Source organism: Phoenix dactylifera, chromosome 11, assembly GCF_009389715.1.
Source record: "Phoenix dactylifera cultivar Barhee BC4 chromosome 11, palm_55x_up_171113_PBpolish2nd_filt_p, whole genome shotgun sequence".
Lineage (NCBI taxonomy): Eukaryota > Viridiplantae > Streptophyta > Magnoliopsida > Arecales > Arecaceae > Phoenix > Phoenix dactylifera.
In genome coordinates this window covers 21635766-21657710 of record NC_052402.1, presented here as the reverse complement: position 1 = coordinate 21657710, position 21945 = coordinate 21635766, and the positions used below count along the sequence as shown (strand labels likewise).

At 37.4% G+C, this 21945-nt stretch overlaps 1 protein-coding gene across 2 annotated transcripts in view; it reads left to right on the top strand.

Moving 5' to 3' along the window:
• Positions 1 to 271: 271 nt before the first annotated feature.
• Positions 272 to 21945, top strand: part of LOC103718451 — a 31787-nt gene continuing 10113 nt past the window's right edge. The window contains exons 1-4 of one of the 2 annotated variants that reach the window (XM_008807282.4): positions 272 to 456; positions 2481 to 2783; positions 20688 to 20765; positions 20857 to 21428. In XM_008807282.4, the coding sequence (XP_008805504.2) occupies positions 2498 to 2783; positions 20688 to 20765; positions 20857 to 21428 (936 nt within the window). In that variant the 5' untranslated portion in view covers positions 272 to 456; positions 2481 to 2497. Of the gene's footprint in view, positions 457 to 2480; positions 2784 to 20687; positions 20766 to 20856; positions 21429 to 21945 lie in introns of those variants that run through there. The other variant, XM_017845552.2, reaches the window with a different exon arrangement.

Below are 21945 nucleotides of genomic sequence, written 5' to 3'. Positions count from 1 at the left end.
AAGATTCGTTTGGTTCGTAGAAAGTATTTTTTTTAAAAAAATATAATTTTTGAGAAATAGATTTCTATGAATATGATGACTGAAAAAGTATTTTTAGCATGTTTAGTTGATCATGAAAAAAATGGCAGATTTTTAAAATAATTATGTTTGGTTCGCCATCCTTTTTTTTTTAAATTATATATAATTGCTTAGGCTCGGCTCTTTCGGGAGTATTAAGAGAGGATAAGAGGATAAGCGGCACGCTAAGTGCCACAGTCGGGGTCGTACTACCGTAGGAGGCCACGAGAGCGCACGTGCGAGGGGCGCGCGCGCGGTGGAGGTGGTTGGTTGGCTTCACCTCTCTTGGCGACCTTCACTTCTCTCCATTTCTTCTTTCTTCTCCTCGCCTCCTTTGTGACTCTGCTCAGAAGACCTCTCCAACCGCCGGCGGAGCTCCGTCCCCGTTCTCTCTGTCCGGTGAGATCCCATTCCTCCGATCGCTTTCTCTTCTTCTTATCTGCCCCAAACCCTAGAATTCTTCAGCTCCTTTTCCGATCGCTGCAGCGAAGACCAGAATTTCAAAGTTGTTTCTTGAATCATTGGTATATAAAACCCTATATCTTCCATGGAAACCCTAATGTCGTGGATCTCCGTTGCTTCTTTCTGGATAAAGAGTGGATCGATCTGGATTCTGTTCAATTTATTGCGCTGTTTTTTCTTTTTTGATTTGTCGTGATATTGAGGGAAATTTTGAGTTTTCGTACCATTTTCTTCACCTTTTAATGAACTCCTTATCTTCTTCTATTTCGTTCGTGCAGTTTCGAGTTTTGATGCGGTTCTTACTGTGCCATTTGACAAATGGTTGTTTGTGATTAATTTGCCATCTGTATTCTTTTGGGTCGAGTGTGGAGAGGCCTGTGGGCTGTGTTTGGGTTTAGGTTCATAGTTTCGTGATATAATGCCTGGATCTCTGATTAGTGGTGTTCTGTTGATGGTTTGGAAGAGTTAAATTGGGGTTTAGTTGTGATGGAGGTGTTGCCTTTGACAAGATGTAAAGCACTTGAGATGGAGCTATGTAGCTACTACTGTTCCTCATTACTTATAAAAACTGTTATCTCGACATTCAATGGATTTGGATTTAGAATATTGAATGTGAACGGTGCTCTGACGTTTCTATGGTAATGTTAGTATGTCCTTCTAGTTTAAGATTGTTTCTATCATACTTTGCCAAGTCCTATCACCTATTGACTCAGAAATGCACAGTACTCATTGCGCATTGAAGTTTTAAAAAGTAAGAATGCTCCTTTTATCCTTTATTAACCAAACAATTTATGGTCATGTATTTGATGACTTACAGATCCCAATTTCCTACCTAGCAGCAGTAGTGTATGTATCATCTCATTCTTTAATGAAATTCAGTGCTAATGGTACTGGCACCAGTAGTCTTTATTTGCTTTATTTCATTATTGTATTTAATATTTTTTTTAGCATAGTTAAGTGTATGTATTATTCATGTAAGTGTGTTGTAGGGAGCATATATTGCTTCATGCTGTGTCTGTGTACTGTACGGATTGACCCCCCCCCCCCCACCCTTTTGTTTTGACTAACTGAGATTTGCTTTAAGAACCCATTTTTGCACACCATTTGTTTTCATGACCACATCCATTTTCATCACAAGCTTCTCCAGATTTTGTTTATAACTTCCTTTCATTTTTTCAATCTTTTCTTCCTCTTCTCAGCCCTAGGTGTTGTCCGAGCTCTTGTACTTTTAGTTGCACATACCCATACCCCTTCATCCAGTTCTTCATTATCTTTTCCTCACCTATATCAACTTCTATGCTCCTATTATAGAAGCACCTTGTTGTTCCAAATTTTACCATCATCAAATTAGCATTCCACAAATACTCTTGTGTGCTTGCACTTTCTTTGTTGCTGAGTGTTTTGAAATAAACAATCTTCAGGGCTCTTTTATCATCTTCCAAAATTTTCCTTTTGTGAACCAAACATATATCTGCCACAAAACACTCTAGAATCATCTAGTCATCCATCTGACTCTAGTCTGTCATAGATGTCTCGACCCATCTTACCATGGTTCTATAATAATATCTCCATGATAAAAAATGCTTGTGTTCTGGTGTCCTTTGGCTATCATGTTTATTGGGGGCAAAATGTCAATTTCTATTTTCACTAGTATTGTGTCTCATAAGTCACAACGCTGTGGCGTCATTTCGGCATGTATTTTGATGGGGATCTTATATCAATTTTTATCTCCCTAATATTTTGTTCCCTATATTCATTCATATCTACTTTCTGTTTCTATGTTTTGATTTATCTTAATTTTGTTCATGGGTTCGTGCTAGGCCCTGATAAAATCTTGTAAGGCCTGTTCTGTCCCATGCAACAAAGTTTAAGATATTCCTAATTCAATTTTCTGAATTTTAAGGAAAAGATTTATATTCTATTCCTGGATGGGATCTGAAATTTCCTTAATGACTTTGCAGGTATTTTGAGTGGAATTATGAATTTTCTATTGCGAACTGCCCATCCTGTAGCTTCAGATCTACATAGTGCTCCTGAAGCCAAACATCAGAAAGATGTGCGACCGACACAGAAGCAAGCTACTACTTTGGAGGGTCTTATTGCTGAAGATCTATTTCCGAACTCGCTCACAGAAGAAGATGATGACAAAGACGGTGATGGAGTTGGTGATGCAGGTGGGGAAACCCAAGGTTCAGAAAACCAAGTTGCTTGTGGAAACCTCACTGATGTTACAGAAGATGAAGGATGGATCACAATTCCATACAGTATGTCCTCTCAAACATTTTAATTCATTTTTTTGACAAGCTTATTATTGATAGATAGATAAACCTAATCTATGACTAACAATACAACTTGGATTACAAAGAGTCTGCCATTGCTAAAGATTATGAAGGCAGGTTCCATGGTTAAATTGATCATCGACATAACGTTACTTGTGAATCTTGTGAATCTTTGTAAATGCTTCTTCACTGCAGTAGGAATTTGCTACCTCAGTGCTGAATAACACTTCTCCATGGATCTGAGAACTGAGATTTCCTAAGTATAAAATTTCCAGATTCTATAAACATGGCTTTGGTAGGTTCTTGAACTATATAGATTTCAATAGTAAATATATCTGATCTTCCACATACTTCTCATTTATCAGTTTGCTTTCAGTATTTGATTCATATCCTTGATTTCTACTATAATTGGTAGAAAACATCGTGAGTGGTGAGTGTTTCCATCAGATAATTTTCAATGTATAAACAGGTTGGTTTAGAATATTCTTCTTATGTCCGTTGAGTGTGTTTTAAACTGTGTGTATGCATGTCACTAGAAAAACTCTAGACATATACAAATGCACACACTTGTAACTGTTTGTTTTTAGGATAACCACAAGTTATACTATTCTCATATGGGTATCTATGTATAGTGTTTTAAAATGATTCTCTGCCAAAAAGCATGGTCATTCATCTAGGAAAACCTAGCATCAGGGTATGATCTTTTCTTTTTTACTTGTACTTGTACTAAATAAAGTTTCAAATATGATATTACCAATTTTTAATTCAGATCTGTGGAAGTCTCCTCTTTCATTTCCCAATTATATCGGCCCTCCATTTTGCTCGAATTGTTAAAAAGAAGAGGGGACAAAGGTAATTAACAAGATTTGGGATGCACATTGGTGCCATGAAATTTCTCATTTCTTAGTTATTAGTAGGAGAAACAATATAAAAACGTTTGTGTGTATATATATATATATATATCATACATAGGGACACATCTATGTACATATATAGTTTCAAAAAGATACTATGTGTTGAAGACAAAATAAGTACTGAAAGCGAATATGGTGCTGCTAAGTTCTATTTTTTTTTGAAAAATAAAGCATGCATTATCATCTTTTTGGTCCTTTGTTCTTAATGTATTTATTTGTTCATCATATCCTGGTTCATTTTACTAAAATATACTAGCATTTGCGGGAATTTTCTAACATGACACCAAAACATTTCCTATATAACTTACTAAAATATAACTTTTTACTTAGTTGTTGGTGTATGTTACCATTATCAAAAGGAACAGTATAATTGGTCAAAATTTCTTGTCTAAAAGCTTCAAATTTAAGTTTCTTTGAAGTATAGGAAACTATAAGTCTAATAATCTTTGTCATGTATAATAAATTTCAACTTAGATGTATTTTTCCCCTGAAAGGAGTTTCCTGGATGAGAAGGAATCATTGCGAGAGGGAGGTTGGGGGAAGAAGGCTACGATTGGCTTATGAGTTGTGCCTTAGAAACGAACGATATTTTGTATTATCAAACCTTGTCTTCTTTGCGCTTTCTCTATACTCTATCCAAGTCTAACAGGGATTTTCGGAGGGTTATTTTCTGGTTTCATGAGCTTAGCCTTATTAATGATGAGGTATCTCTTTAAACTTACCAACTGCCCGACTAGGTTCTATTGCAGCTCTGTCTCTTGTCCAAACTTTTCTTGGCTAGGATTTTGGAAGGTGACTATTTGTTGATAGCTTATGGCTGGTCATAAAAAGTCTATTAATTCCTTCCTAGGACCCTTGTCGACATATAGTTGTACATGGATTGGATGATAATAATGATGAAAAATGATGAATGATCAGTATTCTTCCTTTCCCTTTGAGAGCTGAAGGGGACTTTTGATGGAAGCTTTACTGAGGGATGATGAGCTTAGAAGTTCTGCCTACTCACATTCTAAGTGGTGTAGAAATTGTGTAAACACTTGCTAATTCTTTTGCTGGGCCTTGAAGCACTCATCTGTTATTTCATACAAGTGGTTCCTTCCAATTACTTGAATGGTAAATATTAAATTTTTCTTAATAATAATATCAATTTATATGTAATAACATATTATATTTTGATAAAAAGAAAATATGCAAAAAAGTTATTGCACAAGAAAATTCGTGAATAAAGTAATGAATTTTGCAGTGGAATTATTGAATGAGAGTTGAGATTTAAGATTCAAGTATTTTCCAACTTTAAAGCAGCAAGCATCCACAACAAAAATAACAAAAAATTAACAGCGATCATCCACTGATAACAAATACTGAAAAAAACAATTTTCTGTTTCCAACCACCAAAGAAAACCAGGGATGATGATACAAGATCATGAGACCCTTCCGAACTTCTTCTGACTTCCTAGCCCCTCACCTGTTAGTTTGGAATGCATTTTTTTATTCTTTTCTTGGGGACTATTTCAAGTTCTGGGTCTTGGGATAAAAATTCTAAGCAACCCAACCAGTAGATGAGATTTGACATGGATTGGAGTCTTGGAGATTTATTTTTCTGTATATTGGTGACTTAGAACAGAAACAGTCCTACTTTAAAAATTTCAAAGATTGTTAATGGGCTGTTTAGGGAAGATAGTGATGAAGCTATTATGTTAACTTTTGCATGATAGTGTGCTGTTAGTTTCCTTAAACTATTGGACTCCAAGTAAATAGGGAAATCACGAAGGATGGGGGGCGGGGGGGCGGGGCAGATGAAGTTGGGTCAGGAGAGCCCATATCCTAAGAAAGAAACCTAATATAGAGTTTTTTGCATGGTTTTGGGTACCTTATGAGTGATCCTAGTTCCATAGTGTCCTAAAACACTGAATAAAAATTTTGCAATGGAGTTATAACCTTTTACTATGGAGGTGTTTTGATCATAATAAGTTTAAGGCTCCCTCTCAAGGAATCCAAATTACCAGTGACTATCATATTGGAATCATATGTACTAATATAAATAAATAAATATAGAGACTCCAATGAAATACATTTTCAGGGCAATTGAAACACAAACTTTTTATTAATTGGCAATTGTAATTGTACAAGGAGCTTCTTCAAACTGCTCGTTGCTTTAATGTGTATCACTTAAGCATTTGTTGTCTGCACTAGTCTAAAGCACTTCAGCGACTGCTTTTACTGTTAAGATTAATAAATTAGAAGAAGCCTTATATCAAAGTAGTAAAGTATCTGATTAAATGTGTTGTTAGTGATGATGCAAAAATGTCAACATAGTATTGTCTGGTCCATGGTAGTTTATGTTTCAACCAATATCCATATGTTTCGGCTGAAATTGATTAGTTTATTCTGAGCCTGAGCTAAAACTTAGCCTCGGATTGCCCAGATGTTGGTTCAGTTTCTGTCAGTTTGGTGGTTTCTGCCATTTTCTGCAAGTGCTAACTGAAACTGATCATAGATACTATATATGTTGATTAATTGGCTTTTTTGGGGCATTTTTGGATTATCTATGCAGTTATTTAAGTATTTTTGTGTAATTAGTATCAACTCTCCATCTTTTTTTCTTTGTTAACTTAAGAAAAAGGGTTCTAGCTCAATAATATTCCTTTTACGTAAATGAGTCATTCAAGTAAATTTTCAGACTTAACAATTATTAAGAATGTATCGTTAAGTATATCTACGTCAATATGTATGTATATAAAGTCATTTAGTCGACGATGCAAGAATAAACTATGAGAAAACAATGTTTTCTAAATACAATTGATATTTGCAATTTTATAATGGAATGGGAATTATTTGCTTTGATTCAATATTTGGAGAATTAATCACCTAGCAGCGCCAATGTGCTTACTCATTAGTGATAAATATGGCTTCTGAAAAGCATCTCTTGATAATTAAAATAGAAGCTTTGCACTTTTACAGGATATTGGAAGCAACTGGGACTCGAGCTTATAGAAACTCAATAGAAAGTTAATAAATAGAAGAAAAAAGTAACAATTGCTTTGCTATTTGTCATCTGGGGTAGTTCATAAGATTTGAGCTTTAATTTGCAATATCTGAGCTCAAAGCTTGTAAACATTTAAATGAACTCTAACTAATCCTGGTTTTGTTTGTGACTTTTCTAGATTAGAACTTTTATGTTGGTAATTGGTACTTGATATTATGGTAAATTGGTAATCATTAAAACAAGTTCATGTCTACAGGCAGTTTGTGTGTTAAGTTTTACTCTTGTAAATGTGTATGTAGCTACTAATTAGATAATTAGATTGCTATTAAACAATATAACTTTATATTACATTTGATTTGATGTATAACATGATTATTTGACAATTTCATTTATATTACATACATACATACATACATACATATATTGGAAACCTCAGACTTTCAATTTGGATGCACTAAAACCATATAGTCAATCATTCCAAATGATTCAAAAAGACTTAAAAAACATGATGTATGTTTTCTTGGCTTTCTTTCATCTTTTTTTTTTTAATGTTGTTCTTGATTTTTCTTATTTTCTTGACTGAAATTCTGAAGTCAGAGTGAGACTGCTGAAACCCAAACTTAATCGGAAACTAAAACTAAAATCAGATTAGGCTATCTGTTCTGATTTTGGATTGAATAAGCTGAAGCCTTAAGCTGAACCTGATATTGTTACAAGTATATAGTGGAAATTGCTTCGGATCTGGAATATGTTTATCTGTTCACAATATTAGTTTTGTACTTGAGCGGCAGGCAGTGTAGATATTGCATGTTTCAGTAAAAAACCAGGAACAAGCGGCCTCTTTTTTATTGGATAGGAGTCTACCAAGCTCCCCCTTCACCCCTCTAATGGGTCCATTGTACCTAGCACTCTTTTTTAGCACAAGAGAAGACATGATAAAAATTGCTTTGTTCGAGTATTCTTTACTGAAGGGCAACCTAGAAAATGTTCTAGCTAGGATGGGAAGCTATCAATTAGAGTTTATTTAATCAAAAGAAAAGCTAAGAATGTTGTTGGGTGCTTGGCCTAATGGTCTTCAACTCATTATTCTCCTCAATCTCGAGGAATATTGGTTTTGGATCTTGTTCGGTACTCTAGGGTTATAAGTTGCTACTACTAATTGATAGGCATGATACCATTCTTGGTAGTGATTGCAACACAGTTTGTGTGACATTGAGAATTCACAACAATGTTCGCGAAATTGATACTGGAGGGGGTACTGGTCGGCGATCAATTTGGCATGGTATGGGTCTATACCATGCTGTTCTGGGTGTACCTTCACAGGAAGAGCCAAAGAGGGGGGGAGAGGGAGAAGGGGAGAGAGAGAAAAAGAGAGAGGTAGGGAGGGAGAGGGAGGGGAGGAAGGGAGGGAGAGGGCCGAGAGGCCTTCGTTGTCAAGGGGGAGAGAGAGAAAGGGAGGGAGATAGAGAGGGGAAGAAAGAGAGACTTACCAGGGCATGTTGATAGTGGCATCATCATTAAGTTGTCAGGGATGGAGGTTGAGGAGCAGCTCAATGATATTGAAGGAGGCGATTGGGCGAGGATGGAGGCTTTAATAAAACCAAACCAAACCATCCGAATCGTGTCGGTAGCCGACCAGTTGGTTCGATACGTGTTCGTCCTTTCCTGTCCACCTAAAAATATGCTAGACAGATCGTTGTTAGAACCGACGAACAAAAGTTAAATTTAATTTACTCTTACCTGTTCTACTCGAAGAATAGTGGTTGTAAGAGGTCGATCCACAGGGAGGCGATTGGAGTTGCTTAAAAATTAGAACGTTCACTCGGATTTGAAATCGATTTTTGAATGATAAAAGGAAAACATTATCTTGAGGATGTTGAATGATTCCCTGGACTACCAGAGAATGTTTTCTAATTGAAATTAACAGAAAGACAGTTACTTAAATTTGAAAAGCATTTATTTAATTAATCAAAGAAGAGTTTTTTTTGCATAAATTAAAATGGATGAAAACAGTGCTTAGGGAGATTGAAGCCTGGAACATAGACTGCATAACATAAAACAAACTGCAGGAATTAAACTTAACCTGAAACATGAATTGCATATAAGAAAAATTAAAAGATTTCATAAAAAAAAAACAGAAATTAACTCGAACCTAGAACAGGGATTGCATGAAAGAAATTTTTCTAGATTTCATAAAAAGAAGACTGATTACAAATAAAAGTGGAGATTAGAGGCCTAATACTCCCCTATTTTGCAAATAAAATAAAGAAAAGAAAATAAAGAAAAAAAATCACTTCTCTTTCTCTCCCATTCCCACGGTGGGCTTCCAACATAAAATAACTTTTTATGTTCTTCTTCTTCCCAAGAACAGAGCACCCCTGTTCTTGAAAAACAGCCGACTCCTTCTTTGGTTCCCACCCCAAACGAGCACACCCTCCCCTTGGCCTTCCCCTTCTCTTTTATAGCCGCGGGGTCACTTGGAATTTGGGGAGGAATCACCGGTCATCCGAGATGCTGGGAAGGAGGAGGAGATGGCGGGCGGATTGCTCCGGACGACTTCCCTCTTTGGCCACGGACGCGAGATCGCCGGACGCCTGATGCGGAAGGTGGGGACGGCTGGGATTCGGATCGCAGAAGGGAGGTGCGGACTTCCTTCTTCGGGCGCTGCTGGGATCACGGCTTGCATCACGGGGCTCCGGGAGGTGGATCAAGAGCGACTGGGATTGGATGCGGAAGGTGGGGACGCGCTGAAATGGAAGAAAATTTGGGCATTTTCACCGCGTGAAGAACGCGGTTGCTGGGACGTGCCGGCTATGAGATGCATCTGATACGCGGGCGTTGCTGCTGCTGATGGTGTGGAGGATTGGGACGCATGCGGAAGGCACGGATGGAAGGTTCACCGTGTGATACACTGGGGATCTAATCGCGAGATCCTTGGGAAAGAGCTGCTGGTTGATCCGGTTGGGACGCGGCATGGACTGGCACGCTGAAGAAGAAGATCACGGAAGAGCTGGGATTTTGATCGTGTAAGGAAGGAGACGCATGCGGAAGGTGGGGACGCGGGCTGGTGACACGTCTGATACGCGGAAGGCTTGCTGGAGCGTGGCTGAAACGGGCGAGAGAGCCGCTGGAAGGAAGAAGAATGGTGAATCATCAAAACAAATTTCCGTAGCACTGTTCATATGAACAGTATTTTTACGTAACACTGTTCATATGAACAGTTTCATCTCAAATACTGTTCATATGAACAGTGTTTTCACGGAACACTGTTCATATGAACAGTGATTTCAGGAATGAATAGTAATTTCGGGAATAAATAGTAATTTCAGCTATTGTTTATGGGATTGGAGGTTAAAAAGTTCTTTTTCTTTGTGATGAAGTGAGAGTGGGAATCTTTATTCCGGAAGAGTGCACGTGCTAATCCGGAAAGGAGGGAATGCGAGGATCACTGGAGGATCGCACGCGGGCTCGGATGTTTGGGAGCAATTGTGCTCGATCAGATCATGGCAGGATTGGGCCCGCATCGTTTGAAGTGTGGGGAACGAGCTGATTAGGCTTACTTGCATAAATAAAACATTAATTAGTTAATTTTATTATTAATAATTAGCTAAAATACTAATTAAAATGGTCTGATGATTGCACTTTTGTGCTCTCATCACACCCCCCAACCAGCTTATTGCTAGTCTCTAGCAATTTAGTGCGACAATGATAAAATGAGAGTGCAAAAAGTTTTATTTATTATATATATATAAATATACATGAACTAAGATAAATACTCACTTTCGTAGAGCATTATGATTGCACTTAGCACGTGCAACAAGCCGTTAAACCCCTAGGTTACCCTAGTGGACGAGTGTTGTCTCGTGAGGGTTTGCAGTGAAGTTACCCACAAACTTCAATCCCAAAATAAAATTTGGTTTATGAAATGAAAGTCTAATTTCAAGTAAATAACTGATAAGAATCTCAAAAGCACACAAGGCTTTAATTACTAAGTAGCCCAAATTCTAGGTTAGTATGCAATTTAAGTTGAAGTTATTAAGTTTTCTGCTAGGGAGTTGTAATACTTATTTATACTTGAGTGCTTAGTGAAGTCTAGACCATGCACCAGCTAAGGTTTCGGATCTCCAAAATATCGCTAATATTAGTAGTTTCCAAGAATTGGTCGGACAAGACCTATTTGCTGATTCAAAATCATCTTATCTGCAGGACTTCGAGAGCTGTGGATGTTTACTTTAATACCTCATGGGCTTTATCTGTAATATTCCAGTTTACTCGAATTTTTACAACGACGGCTTTCACACTATTGTCTTTCTTAAGGTCAATATACACATTTTTTTTTCATCATTTTTTTTTGTTTTTTTTTGTTTTTTTTTGTTTTTTTTTCGTTAAAGAGAAATGATAGTGTATATATTGTGCACTTTTACTCCTGTGATGATTCCTCCATGTAGCGAGCAATTAGTCGACAATTCTCACACCAGTTGGCATGAGGTGTCGGGCATCAAGACTCCCCTACGGACCTATGCTCGGGTTCCTCATCACAAGCCCGCTGACCATTGTCAATAGGTAGCCCTTTTCGATGCACCTGACTAAATCCACCAAATAGTTTTTTTTTTTTTTGAACTTTTTTTTTTAATAAAAGATATTTACATGTTGGGTTGCCTCCCAAGAGCGCTAAGTTTTATGTCTTCAGCCAGACAAAATGTAAATCTCCCTTTTTTTTTAACCATTATCTAAGAATGGTTTTGGACAAGTTCGATGAAGAACAGTCGGCTGCTGACGATCTATGCTCATAAGGGGAACAGAACTAAGAGGCGCATGCTTGACCCCTTCCTCGGAATGGGCAAGGTAAGCTTCTAAAGGGTCCTTATTATAAGTTTGTAAGAAAGTCTCCTGAACCAGACTTTCAATCATGTCAACTTCATTGATTTCTTTGTCGTCTGGTGGTTGTTTACTTATGTTGAAGACATTAAGCTCGACTTTCATGTTGCCAAAAGATAACTTCAGCATCCCATTTCGACAGTTGATCACAGCATTTGCTGTGGCTAAGAAAGGTCTACCTAAAATTATAGGTGTGTGACTGTCTGGATGTATTGCAGGTTCAGTCTCAAGGATAACGAAGTCCACAGGATAGTAAAACTCATTTACTTTCACTATTACATCCTCTACAATCCCCTTGGGGTACTTCACTGTCCTATCTGCTAAGGAAAGGGTAATATTTGTAGGCTTTAATTCTCCCAAACCTAATTTTTGGTACACATAGTAGGGAAGTAGGTTTACACTGGCTCCTAAATCTAATAGAGCTCTCTGGATGATCGTCTCTCCTATTTTTATTTCAATAGTTGGGCAACCAGGGTCTTTGAATTTCGGGGCAATCTGTTGTTGAATGAGAGATGAGGCTTGTGCAGCCATAACAGCTTGCTTAGGAATACTTGTTTTTCTTTTGACCGTGGTGAGGTCTTTCAAGAATTTTGTATAGGAGGGAATTTGTCGTATGGCATCGAGGAAAGGTATATTTATTTGAACAGTTTTAAAGACTTCCATTATTTCATCAAAGTTAGATTGTTTCTTGGAGTCCCGAAGTCTACTAGGAAAGGGAACCTTAGGTTTGTATATTTCTATGGGTTCTTCCTTTTTGTCTGATTTATCCTGTTCTTGACCCTTCTTCTGAATAGGATTCTTATCGGATTCAGTTTTATTTTCTTTTTCATGTTCAGGAAGTTGGACTTTATTGTCCACTTGCTTGCCAGACCTTAAAGTGGTAATTGCCTGGACTTCATAGGTCGGATTTCCATTAGAATTGATTTGATACTGACCTATCTGACCTTGATTTTGTTGTTTACTAGGGTTAGGCACTGGTTGACTAGGTAGTTCTTCTCTCTTCCTATCCCCTAGAGAGTTAGCTATTTGGCTCAGACTAACCTCAAGTTTTGCAATTGCTTGCGCATGGAATTGGTTAGTCTGGGCTTGGGCTGTATTGGTCTGTTGTTGTTGCTTGATAAAATCTTGTTGTTGTTTCATCATATTAGCCATCATGGTTTCTAATTGTGAAGGTTGCTGTGGGATAGGGGCATTATAAGGCGGTACAGATGGAACCAAAGGTTGGTTCATTTGTGGTGGACCTATCCTGGGAAAGTTGTTCTGAAAACCTGGTGGACCACCTTGATGCTGAATAGGTTCATTTTGCTTGTATGAGAAATTTGGGTGGAACCTATTATCAGGGTGATAAACTGGGCTGAACGAGTTGGGAGTGGGCTTCTTAAAGGCACTATATGAATTTAGAGCATTTGCTTGCTCGGCCTTTATGGTGGGCAGATTAGGGCAGCACTCCACTAGATGCTCAGGACTGTTACACAAAACACACAAACTATATGACTCGTGATCCACTTTCATGACGGGATTTGACTCTTTGTATGAACTCGAACTAGTGGAAACAGTGAAAGCATCAAACTTTTTACTTAAGTTGTTCATTCCAGTCACTAGGTTGGACATAACATTTTTGAGTTCTGGGTCTGTTTTCATTTCATAATTACCTAGTTTTCTAGACCCGAACTCATCTCTATTTACTTCCTCACCATAGCTACTCCAATTTTGGGCGTTCTCGGCTAAGTCAACAAGAAATTCATAGGCTTGATCCGGGGTTTGGTTCATGAACCTACCCTTGTGCATGGACTCAATCATGTTTCTATGTGCCGGAGTTAGTCCTTTGTAAAAGAAATGTACTAGATCAGCCTTGTCAAGCCCATGGTGCGGGCACTTGACTAACAGATCATGGAATCTTTCCCAAAGTTGGAAAAATTCCTCCTCAGATTTTCCTCTAAAAGTTCTGATGGCATCCTTAATTTTTTCAGTTTTTACCATGGGATAGAACTTAGCCATGAACTTCCTAGACAACTGTTCCCATGATGTGATGGAATTTGAAGCAAGGGAATACAGCCATGCAGCAGCACGATCTTCTAAAGTCATGGGAAACAATCTTAATTTAATACCCTCTTCATCTAAGTTTTGATTTCTAAATGTTTGACAGATTGTCAAAAACTTGTTTAGATGAATATAGGGTTGTTCACTCTCGAACCCATGAAACTTGGGTAACATGTTTATTATTGCAGCCCGAATTTCAAATTGGGCTGCATTATTTATTGGCAATACTATACATGTAGGCGGACTAGCGGATGCAGGAGCGAATAATTCATTCAGGGTTCTAATATGTTCACCCATTGTAGAGATCGACGGTTGGTTTACAGTTCGCAGGTTATGATGAAAAGTTCTGTCAATCTCAGGATCAAATGGGGTTAACTTATCCCTTAATGACCTTCTACCATGCATACATTTTCCACAACTTAATTAGACTCAAAATTATTTACTTTTTTTTTTAAACGAAATCCTAAAAGATAAGAAGAAGGGCTAGACCAAGATGACCACAATCAACACCACACAATAATTTGACCCTATTAATTTTAGAGCTAAGTGAGGTTTAGTAGCTTCTTAAATCTAGTTGCATAGAGACTTATCAGGTTAAAAAAGTTCCTGAAATTCTCTTTAGATTAGACAGCTCCTAATCTCCCTTTCAGATTAAGCTTGAGCTTACCAGTTAAGTGATCCAATAACCAGTGACCAGAAAAGTTCCGGGGTGTGCAGTGGTGCCAGAAGGGATATACCGATACCACAATACCCGTAACAGTTCTCACTATTGTAAAACTTTCCTAGACATCACCAATTACTAAATTCTCACTGGAGTGGCTTTCAGCTGCTTCTTTCCAAGAGCCTAATTGAGCTCGAAAACCCTAAGGCCAACGTCTAATTTGATTTTAATTTAATTTGGCTTAGGATAAATATGCAAGGTGGTGATTTTTGGGCTAAGGACAGGTAATGACTTCCCGACCTTATCTTTTTAATGGGTTTTGCCCTTAATTACTTTATGCAAATGCTTAATACTAAATGCAGCAAATAATCAATATTTTTTTTTTAAAGTTTATGCAATGTCATTAGGTTGTATTGATTAAATGAGCAATCAATAAATTTTTTTTTTATTTTTTTATAATTTTTTATTTTTATTTATTATTATTTTTTATTATTTTTTTATATATAGCAATAACTTGAATGTAAACTAAACACAATTCTTATGCGTCAGTCAATCTCCGAATGTCCGTTGAATAAGCTCTGGAGATTACTCCGTGAGGAGTCCCAATAGAGGTATGATCACCTCGGGGGATTGCGCCTTATCAATTACTAGCAAAAATAATATAGATTTTTTTTTTTTAATTTTTTTTTGAATTTTTTTAATATATTTTTTAAATTTAAATTTAAATTTCAAATTTCGAATTTCAGAATTCAAATTTTGAATTTAAATTTTTGAATTTTTGAATTTTGAAATATTTTTTATATTTTATTATTTATTTATTTATTTATTTATTTTTTTTTTTTTTTGAAATTTTTTTTTCGAATTTCAAATTTCAGAATTTAATAACTACGAAATTATTAACTAAAAATAATCAAAATAATAAAAATAAAAACTTACTACCGGAGTGCGTTCACTCCGGGCATCCAAAATCCAATTTGATCTTCGTGATCGTTCTTGCTTCTCGATTTGTCTCCCCGGCAACGGCGCCAAAAATTTTGTTCGTCCTTTTCTGTCCACCTAAAAATATGCTAGACAGATCGTTGTTAGAACCGACGAACAAAAGTTAAATTTAATTTACTCTTACCTGTTCTACTCGAAGAATAGTGGTTGTAAGAGGTCGATCCACAGGGAGGCGATTGGAGTTGCTTAAAAATTAGAACGTTCACTCGGATTTGAAATCGATTTTTGAATGATAAAAGGAAAACATTATCTTGAGGATGTTGAATGATTCCCTGGACTACCAGAGAATGTTTTCTAATTGAAATTAACAGAAAGACAGTTACTTAAATTTGAAAAGCATTTATTTAATTAATCAAAGAAGAGTTTTTTTTGCATAAATTAAAATGGATGAAAACAGTGCTTAGGGAGATTGAAGCCTGGAACATAGACTGCATAACATAAAACAAACTGCAGGAATTAAACTTAACCTGAAACATGAATTGCATATAAGAAAAATTAAAAGATTTCATAAAAAAAAAAACAGAAATTAACTCGAACCTAGAACAGGGATTGCATGAAAGAAATTTTTCTAGATTTCATAAAAAGAAGACTGATTACAAATAAAAGTGGAGATTAGAGGCCTAATACTCCCCTATTTTGCAAATAAAATAAAGAAAAGAAAATAAAGAAAAAAAATCACTTCTCTTTCTCTCCCATTCCCACGGTGGGCTTCCAACATAAAATAACTTTTTATGTTCTTCTTCTTCCCAAGAACAGAGCACCCCTGTTCTTGAAAAACAGCCGACTCCTTCTTTGGTTCCCACCCCAAACGAGCACACCCTCCCCTTGGCCTTCCCCTTCTCTTTTATAGCCACGGGGTCACTTGGAATTTGGGGAGGAATCACCGGTCATCCGAGATGCTGGGAAGGAGGAGGAGATGGCGGGCGGATTGCTCCGGACGATTTCCCTCTTTGGCCACGGACGCGAGATCGTCGGACGCCTGATGCGGAAGGTGGGGACGGCTGGGATTCGGATCGCAGAAGGGAGGTGCGGACTTCCTTCTTCGGGCGCTGCTGGGATCACGGCTTGCATCACGGGGCTCCGGGAGGTGGATCAAGAGCGACTGGGATTGGATGCGGAAGGTGGGGACGCGCTGAAATGGAAGAAAATTTGGGCATTTTCACCGCGTGAAGAACGCGGTTGCTGGGACGTGCCGGCTATGAGATGCATCTGATACGCGGGCGTTGCTGCTGCTGATGGTGTGGAGGATTGGGACGCATGCGGAAGGCACGGATGGAAGGTTCACCGTGTGATACACTGGGGATCTAATCGCGAGATCCTTGGGAAAGAGCTGCTGGTTGATCCGGTTGGGACGCGGCATGGACTGGCACGCTGAAGAAGAAGATCACGGAAGAGCTGGGATTTTGATCGCGTAAGGAAGGAGACGCATGCGGAAGGTGGGGACGCGGGCTGGTGACACGTCTGATACGCGGAAGGCTTGCTGGAGCGTGGCTGAAACGGGCGAGAGAGCCGCTGGAAGGAAGAAGAATGGTGAATCATCAAAACAAATTTCCGTAGCACTGTTCATATGAACAGTATTTTTACGTAACACTGTTCATATGAACAGTTTCATCTCAAATACTGTTCATATGAACAGTGTTTTCACGGAACACTGTTCATATGAACAGTGATTTCAGGAATGAATAGTAATTTCGGGAATAAATAGTAATTTCAGCTATTGTTTATGGGATTGGAGGTTAAAAAGTTCTTTTTCTTTGTGATGAAGTGAGAGTGGGAATCTTTATTCCGGAAGAGTGCACGTGCTAATCCGGAAAGGAGGGAATGCGAGGATCACTGGAGGATCGCACGCGGGCTCGGATGTTTGGGAGCAATTGTGCTCGATCAGATCATGGCAGGATTGGGCCCGCATCGTTTGAAGTGTGGGGAACGAGCTGATTAGGCTTACTTGCATAAATAAAACATTAATTAGTTAATTTTATTATTAATAATTAGCTAAAATACTAATTAAAATGGTCTGATGATTGCACTTTTGTGCTCTCATCAATACGCTCTGAACTAGCCGGTTCGGCATGGTTCGTTGAACCTTGCTTCACAACATGATGCTTAAGTGTGGTAGAAACTAGTGCTTAGCAAAAAGGGTTAAGTCTCAAGGGTGTTTAGATGCCATAGATTTTGATAATATGGATCTATCAAAGATGCTTATCGTGGAATGGGTGTTTCTTGTAGGGTTGCTTGATGTGCCCATGGTAGTCAAGTTGAATTGTCAAATATGTAGATGGCCCAGGATTAGCTATGCTAAAGATATGTTGGGTAGTCCTATGTGCACAAAAAGCAGGAGTCTTTCTCTAATGTGTGTGTGTGTTGGGGGTAGGGGGAGGAGGTTTAAGCGATGCTAAAGATATGTAGATCAATTGTGGGAGTCTATTAGTAGACGTTCAAAAAGTTTCTCAAGGCAAAATTCTAGGGCGGTTATTTGACATTTCTCCTAATGACTGGATCCCAACCATCCATCAAATACTTTTTACTCTTGAATCACAACTATCAATGAGACGCATAATCTACTTCTTTGCATTGCATAGACTCTCACTTCATTAGATGATGGAGTGGTAGCTGTCCTTGATATATGTCATAAAGGATTCACCCTCTTGTTGCATGATATTTCATAGATTGATGGGATCAAAATTGTTAATCAATTATTACTTGATTGTTTGAGGGGATTACAAATATTATCAATTACTATTTCCCTTTAACTGGTTATGTGTCTGATACTGTAGCATCTATCGAGTAGTGTTTCGCTTGTTGATGGTAGCAAGGTTGTCCGTAAAATGCTCTTTCCTCTTTAAATCAACCACTTGTACTGCAACTGTCAAATAACATATCATCAAGGGGGTTATAGTCAATTAGTCATCCATCAAATATTCCTTCTCCATGAGTCAGTCATGTGTGTTATATGTGTCAAATACTTGTGAATATAGTTCATATTCTGAGTTTATAATACCAGCCTTGCGTACCCCAAAAGTCATCATTTTGCTAATTTTACTGAAAAGTTATGAAGGTACTTCAACTTTGCATTGCTTGGAAAATGTTAATGGAATCTGAGTGATCTGGAGGAGGGGAAGTCTCCAAGGTTGCGAAATTGAGGTTAATTTTTGGGGGAGGAGGGGGGGGGGGGGGGGGGCGAGTGGGAGCTTTTAATTCGCCAAGATTTTTCTCATATGGAAAACTATGATTTTACAAAGTTGGAATTGGCTTAAGTAGCAGGAGAATGGAGCCAGAATTTTAATGGATGTCCCTATTGCTTCATAGGTTGCTATGCTGAGGCTTATTTTTCTTGCATCTAAAAATGTATTTTGATTTCTTTTTTCTGTGCTGAGGAAGTTTTATAGTGCTTGTACCAAGGACCAACGCAAGACATGGGGAAATTCGGGAATTGACATGGATGCCAACTTCCTAGGATGGATTTCTTGAGGTAGGCCAAGTTGAAGTTGGTTCATTAAGTTCTTGTTTATCAAAGGAATAATTAAATTTGATATCCAAATGCAGATTTGTAGATCAGAAGTTTTTTGAAGCTCCCATTGTCCACTGATTTTATTTTCTAGTGAAAGGTCTTAGTTGGGGCAAATTTGCTTAGGGCTTGTTTGGTGTTGCTTCTATTTTTCAAAAATGAAGCCAGACCTAGGTTTTCTAGCTTCTCATAGAAGCACTTTTTGGACTTTTTCATCTTGTTGAAGCATTTTTAAGGTACCATTACCAAATACTTTTTTTAAGAAATGTTTTCTTTTTTTTTTCTTTGCTTTATTTTATTATTTTTTTTAAAGATTAGGAGGAGCTAATCCCCACCTACCCACCCCACTCTAAAGGACTGACTGCAACTCGAATCAAGCACTCGCCCCCTTGCCCAAGTGGCAACCAGTGATACCATTTGAGCAAACATTTTTTTTTTCTTTTAAAAGTTACAAAGTGCTTTATTAAGCAGCATCAAACACACCCTTAAATTAGGAAATGGATGAAGTGTGCAAGCTTCGCCGTAAATAGATAAGAGTGTCGTACGGTCTTGCTATTTTCTTTCTCAATGTTGGTTTGGGAGAACTTGTAGTTGCGTACAAACACTATGCCTTGCCTCAATAATATCTTTAGGCTTTAGCTTGTTTTAAAGCTGAGCTGGTTTAGGTTGGTAAATAGATCTTGAATTTAGTTGGAACTTCACCCCCAAAAATTGTTTGTGATATATCGTTGTTAAAAGTGAAAATCATGTGGATGAAAAGAAGAAAATTTCAGAACACACTTGAGCCCTTGCAGTTGGAAAACAGGCTATCTTATTATAGGTTAACTGCCAAAAATTAAAATTACAAACTATTAAAGGAATTGATGAACTTTTAACTGAGAAATGCCATTTGGTACAGACATTTTAATTTATAGGTATGACTTTTGTCAAGTTTGAGGACCATAACTCTTTTTTCTTTTCCCTCCTTTTTACCTATTATGTCCACTGGATTTATTATATTTTAACAATACTGATTTCGTTGCCTTGGGGACATGGGGGCAGCCCACACCCTCCATGAGTGATGTGTTCCCCCTAAATCAGCTAGGACTTGCGGGAGTATATCTGGTGGTAATAAACATATGTGCATTGAATTTTTCTTTCATTTTAATATCCTGACTGTTGAAGAAGTCCTGCTTTGTTAGTCTACTGCCAGGTATCATGCAAATTGAGATTGTTGTGAGATAGCTGATGAATCCTATACTCATAAAACAAAAATAACCAAGAATCTTCGTAGTAGTTTATACTGTTTGTTTTTGATTGCTTAATGTATCCTACTATACTATCTTCTCTTATCTTATTTGCATAGATTAATAAATCCTTTTGCTCCATATGTTAAACCTTATCTCATTTTTTAGCTTTCTGCTTCCTTTGTCTTAACTACCATTCTGGTAGGATCCAGTATTGTTGTCTAACTGTGCTGAGACGCGTGTTTTATCCTGTGGCATTCATTTACTTAAGCAACTAGTGAAAATTGCTGGTCAGGGCTTTTAACAAAAAAAAAAAAAAACAATAGATGATTGTCTTTCAGACATCTGATGAGGCCCATGAATGAAACTTATAACAAGCATTGATAGAGATTATGGATTGATTTTGAACTTTTCATGGACATCGTTTGCCAAAAATGGTACTAGATCCTTATTAATTTTGTTTCATATGTACCCACTTCCCCCTCGACTAAAGTTGATCATTTTGACTCAAACAATTTTATATCTTGCCTGTTAAAATTAGAACTTTTTTCAGGTTTGTACAGCTCAGGTTACAATAGATAATGCTGATTACCATGTCTATGGGATACTATCCATACTTCTATTAAAGTAAAAGATTTTTCTTATCATTTATTCCATAGTTATTGACTTTATACTTACAGAGGAACTTCCAGACAATTGGAGTGATGCACCTGATATACTACAGTTGCGTTTGTTAGACCGTTCTTTTATTTTTCCTGGTAAGTACATTTTTCAAACTATTCTTTCTCAGCTGATTCCATTACATCCAAAAGACTTTTTTGGTTGGGATCTGATCTGTTTCCATCCCAGGTGAACAGATTCATATACTGGTATGCTTATCAGCAGCAAAGCAGGACACAGAAATCATTACTCCATTTAGAGTTGCGGCAGTGATGTCTAAAAATGGTAAATCTAGTCAGAATGGAAACCAGCAGACCAAAATTGTAGGAATTAAATCCAGGGATGCCAATGGCACACATGAAGAAACTGTTCATCAAAATATAAAAGACAATGGAGAAACTATATCAACTGGAAACGAGATGACGCCTAGACGAGTTATCTCTGCAACCAAATCTCTCCTTAGGATGGAAGATCATAAGCAACAGACTGAAAATTTGTTGGAAAGATTTAGAAATTCAAATTTCTTTGTTCGAATTGCCCAGCTGGATGAACCACTTTGGTCTAAGAGAAATGTGGCAGAACAATCCTCAGTGAATTCTGAGATGGCAGGGGAAAGATTCCAATCAATTGGAGGATCATTGAACATGTCAACGAGCCTTCTTAATGCAGTTGTTGACAAGGGAAATTTTGGTGGTAATACATCTGGTGGACTGGCTCGAGACACTGTCAAATGCTACTCCCTGCGCAATGGTGACATAGTGGTATGTTTGAGAGAGTTTTCTATTTTTATGCATTTTATAATCAAGAGACTAGATAACATTCTTTTAATTTATAGTAACCACATATCATTTGCTCGTTACATTTTTCTTCTTCCAAATTCTTCCATTGGTTCTCTAAATGTTTGTATTTTAATACTTCTCATGAATAATGGCAGTATGAGGACATTGCCACCCAAAATTATGTGGCATGCCAAACTTGTGTTAACTTGTGTTCATGATGCTGATTGTTCTTTAGATTGTGACTGAAGATATAGCTTACGTTATATTCCTATTTGTTTTTTCTTGAAGATAAACATCATCAAAACTTTTGTAATAAAATACTTTTTTTGAGTAAATATTGTTAGTAATTAATAACTAGGGCATAAACTTTCTTTGTGGTGTATGTTGTTTTTGTATGCCATTTTTACTCTTAAATAACAAGTGCATACAAAGTTGCAAACACTTGTGTGATATGTATTTGTATTCCATTTTCACTCTTAAATAACAAGTGCATGCAAGT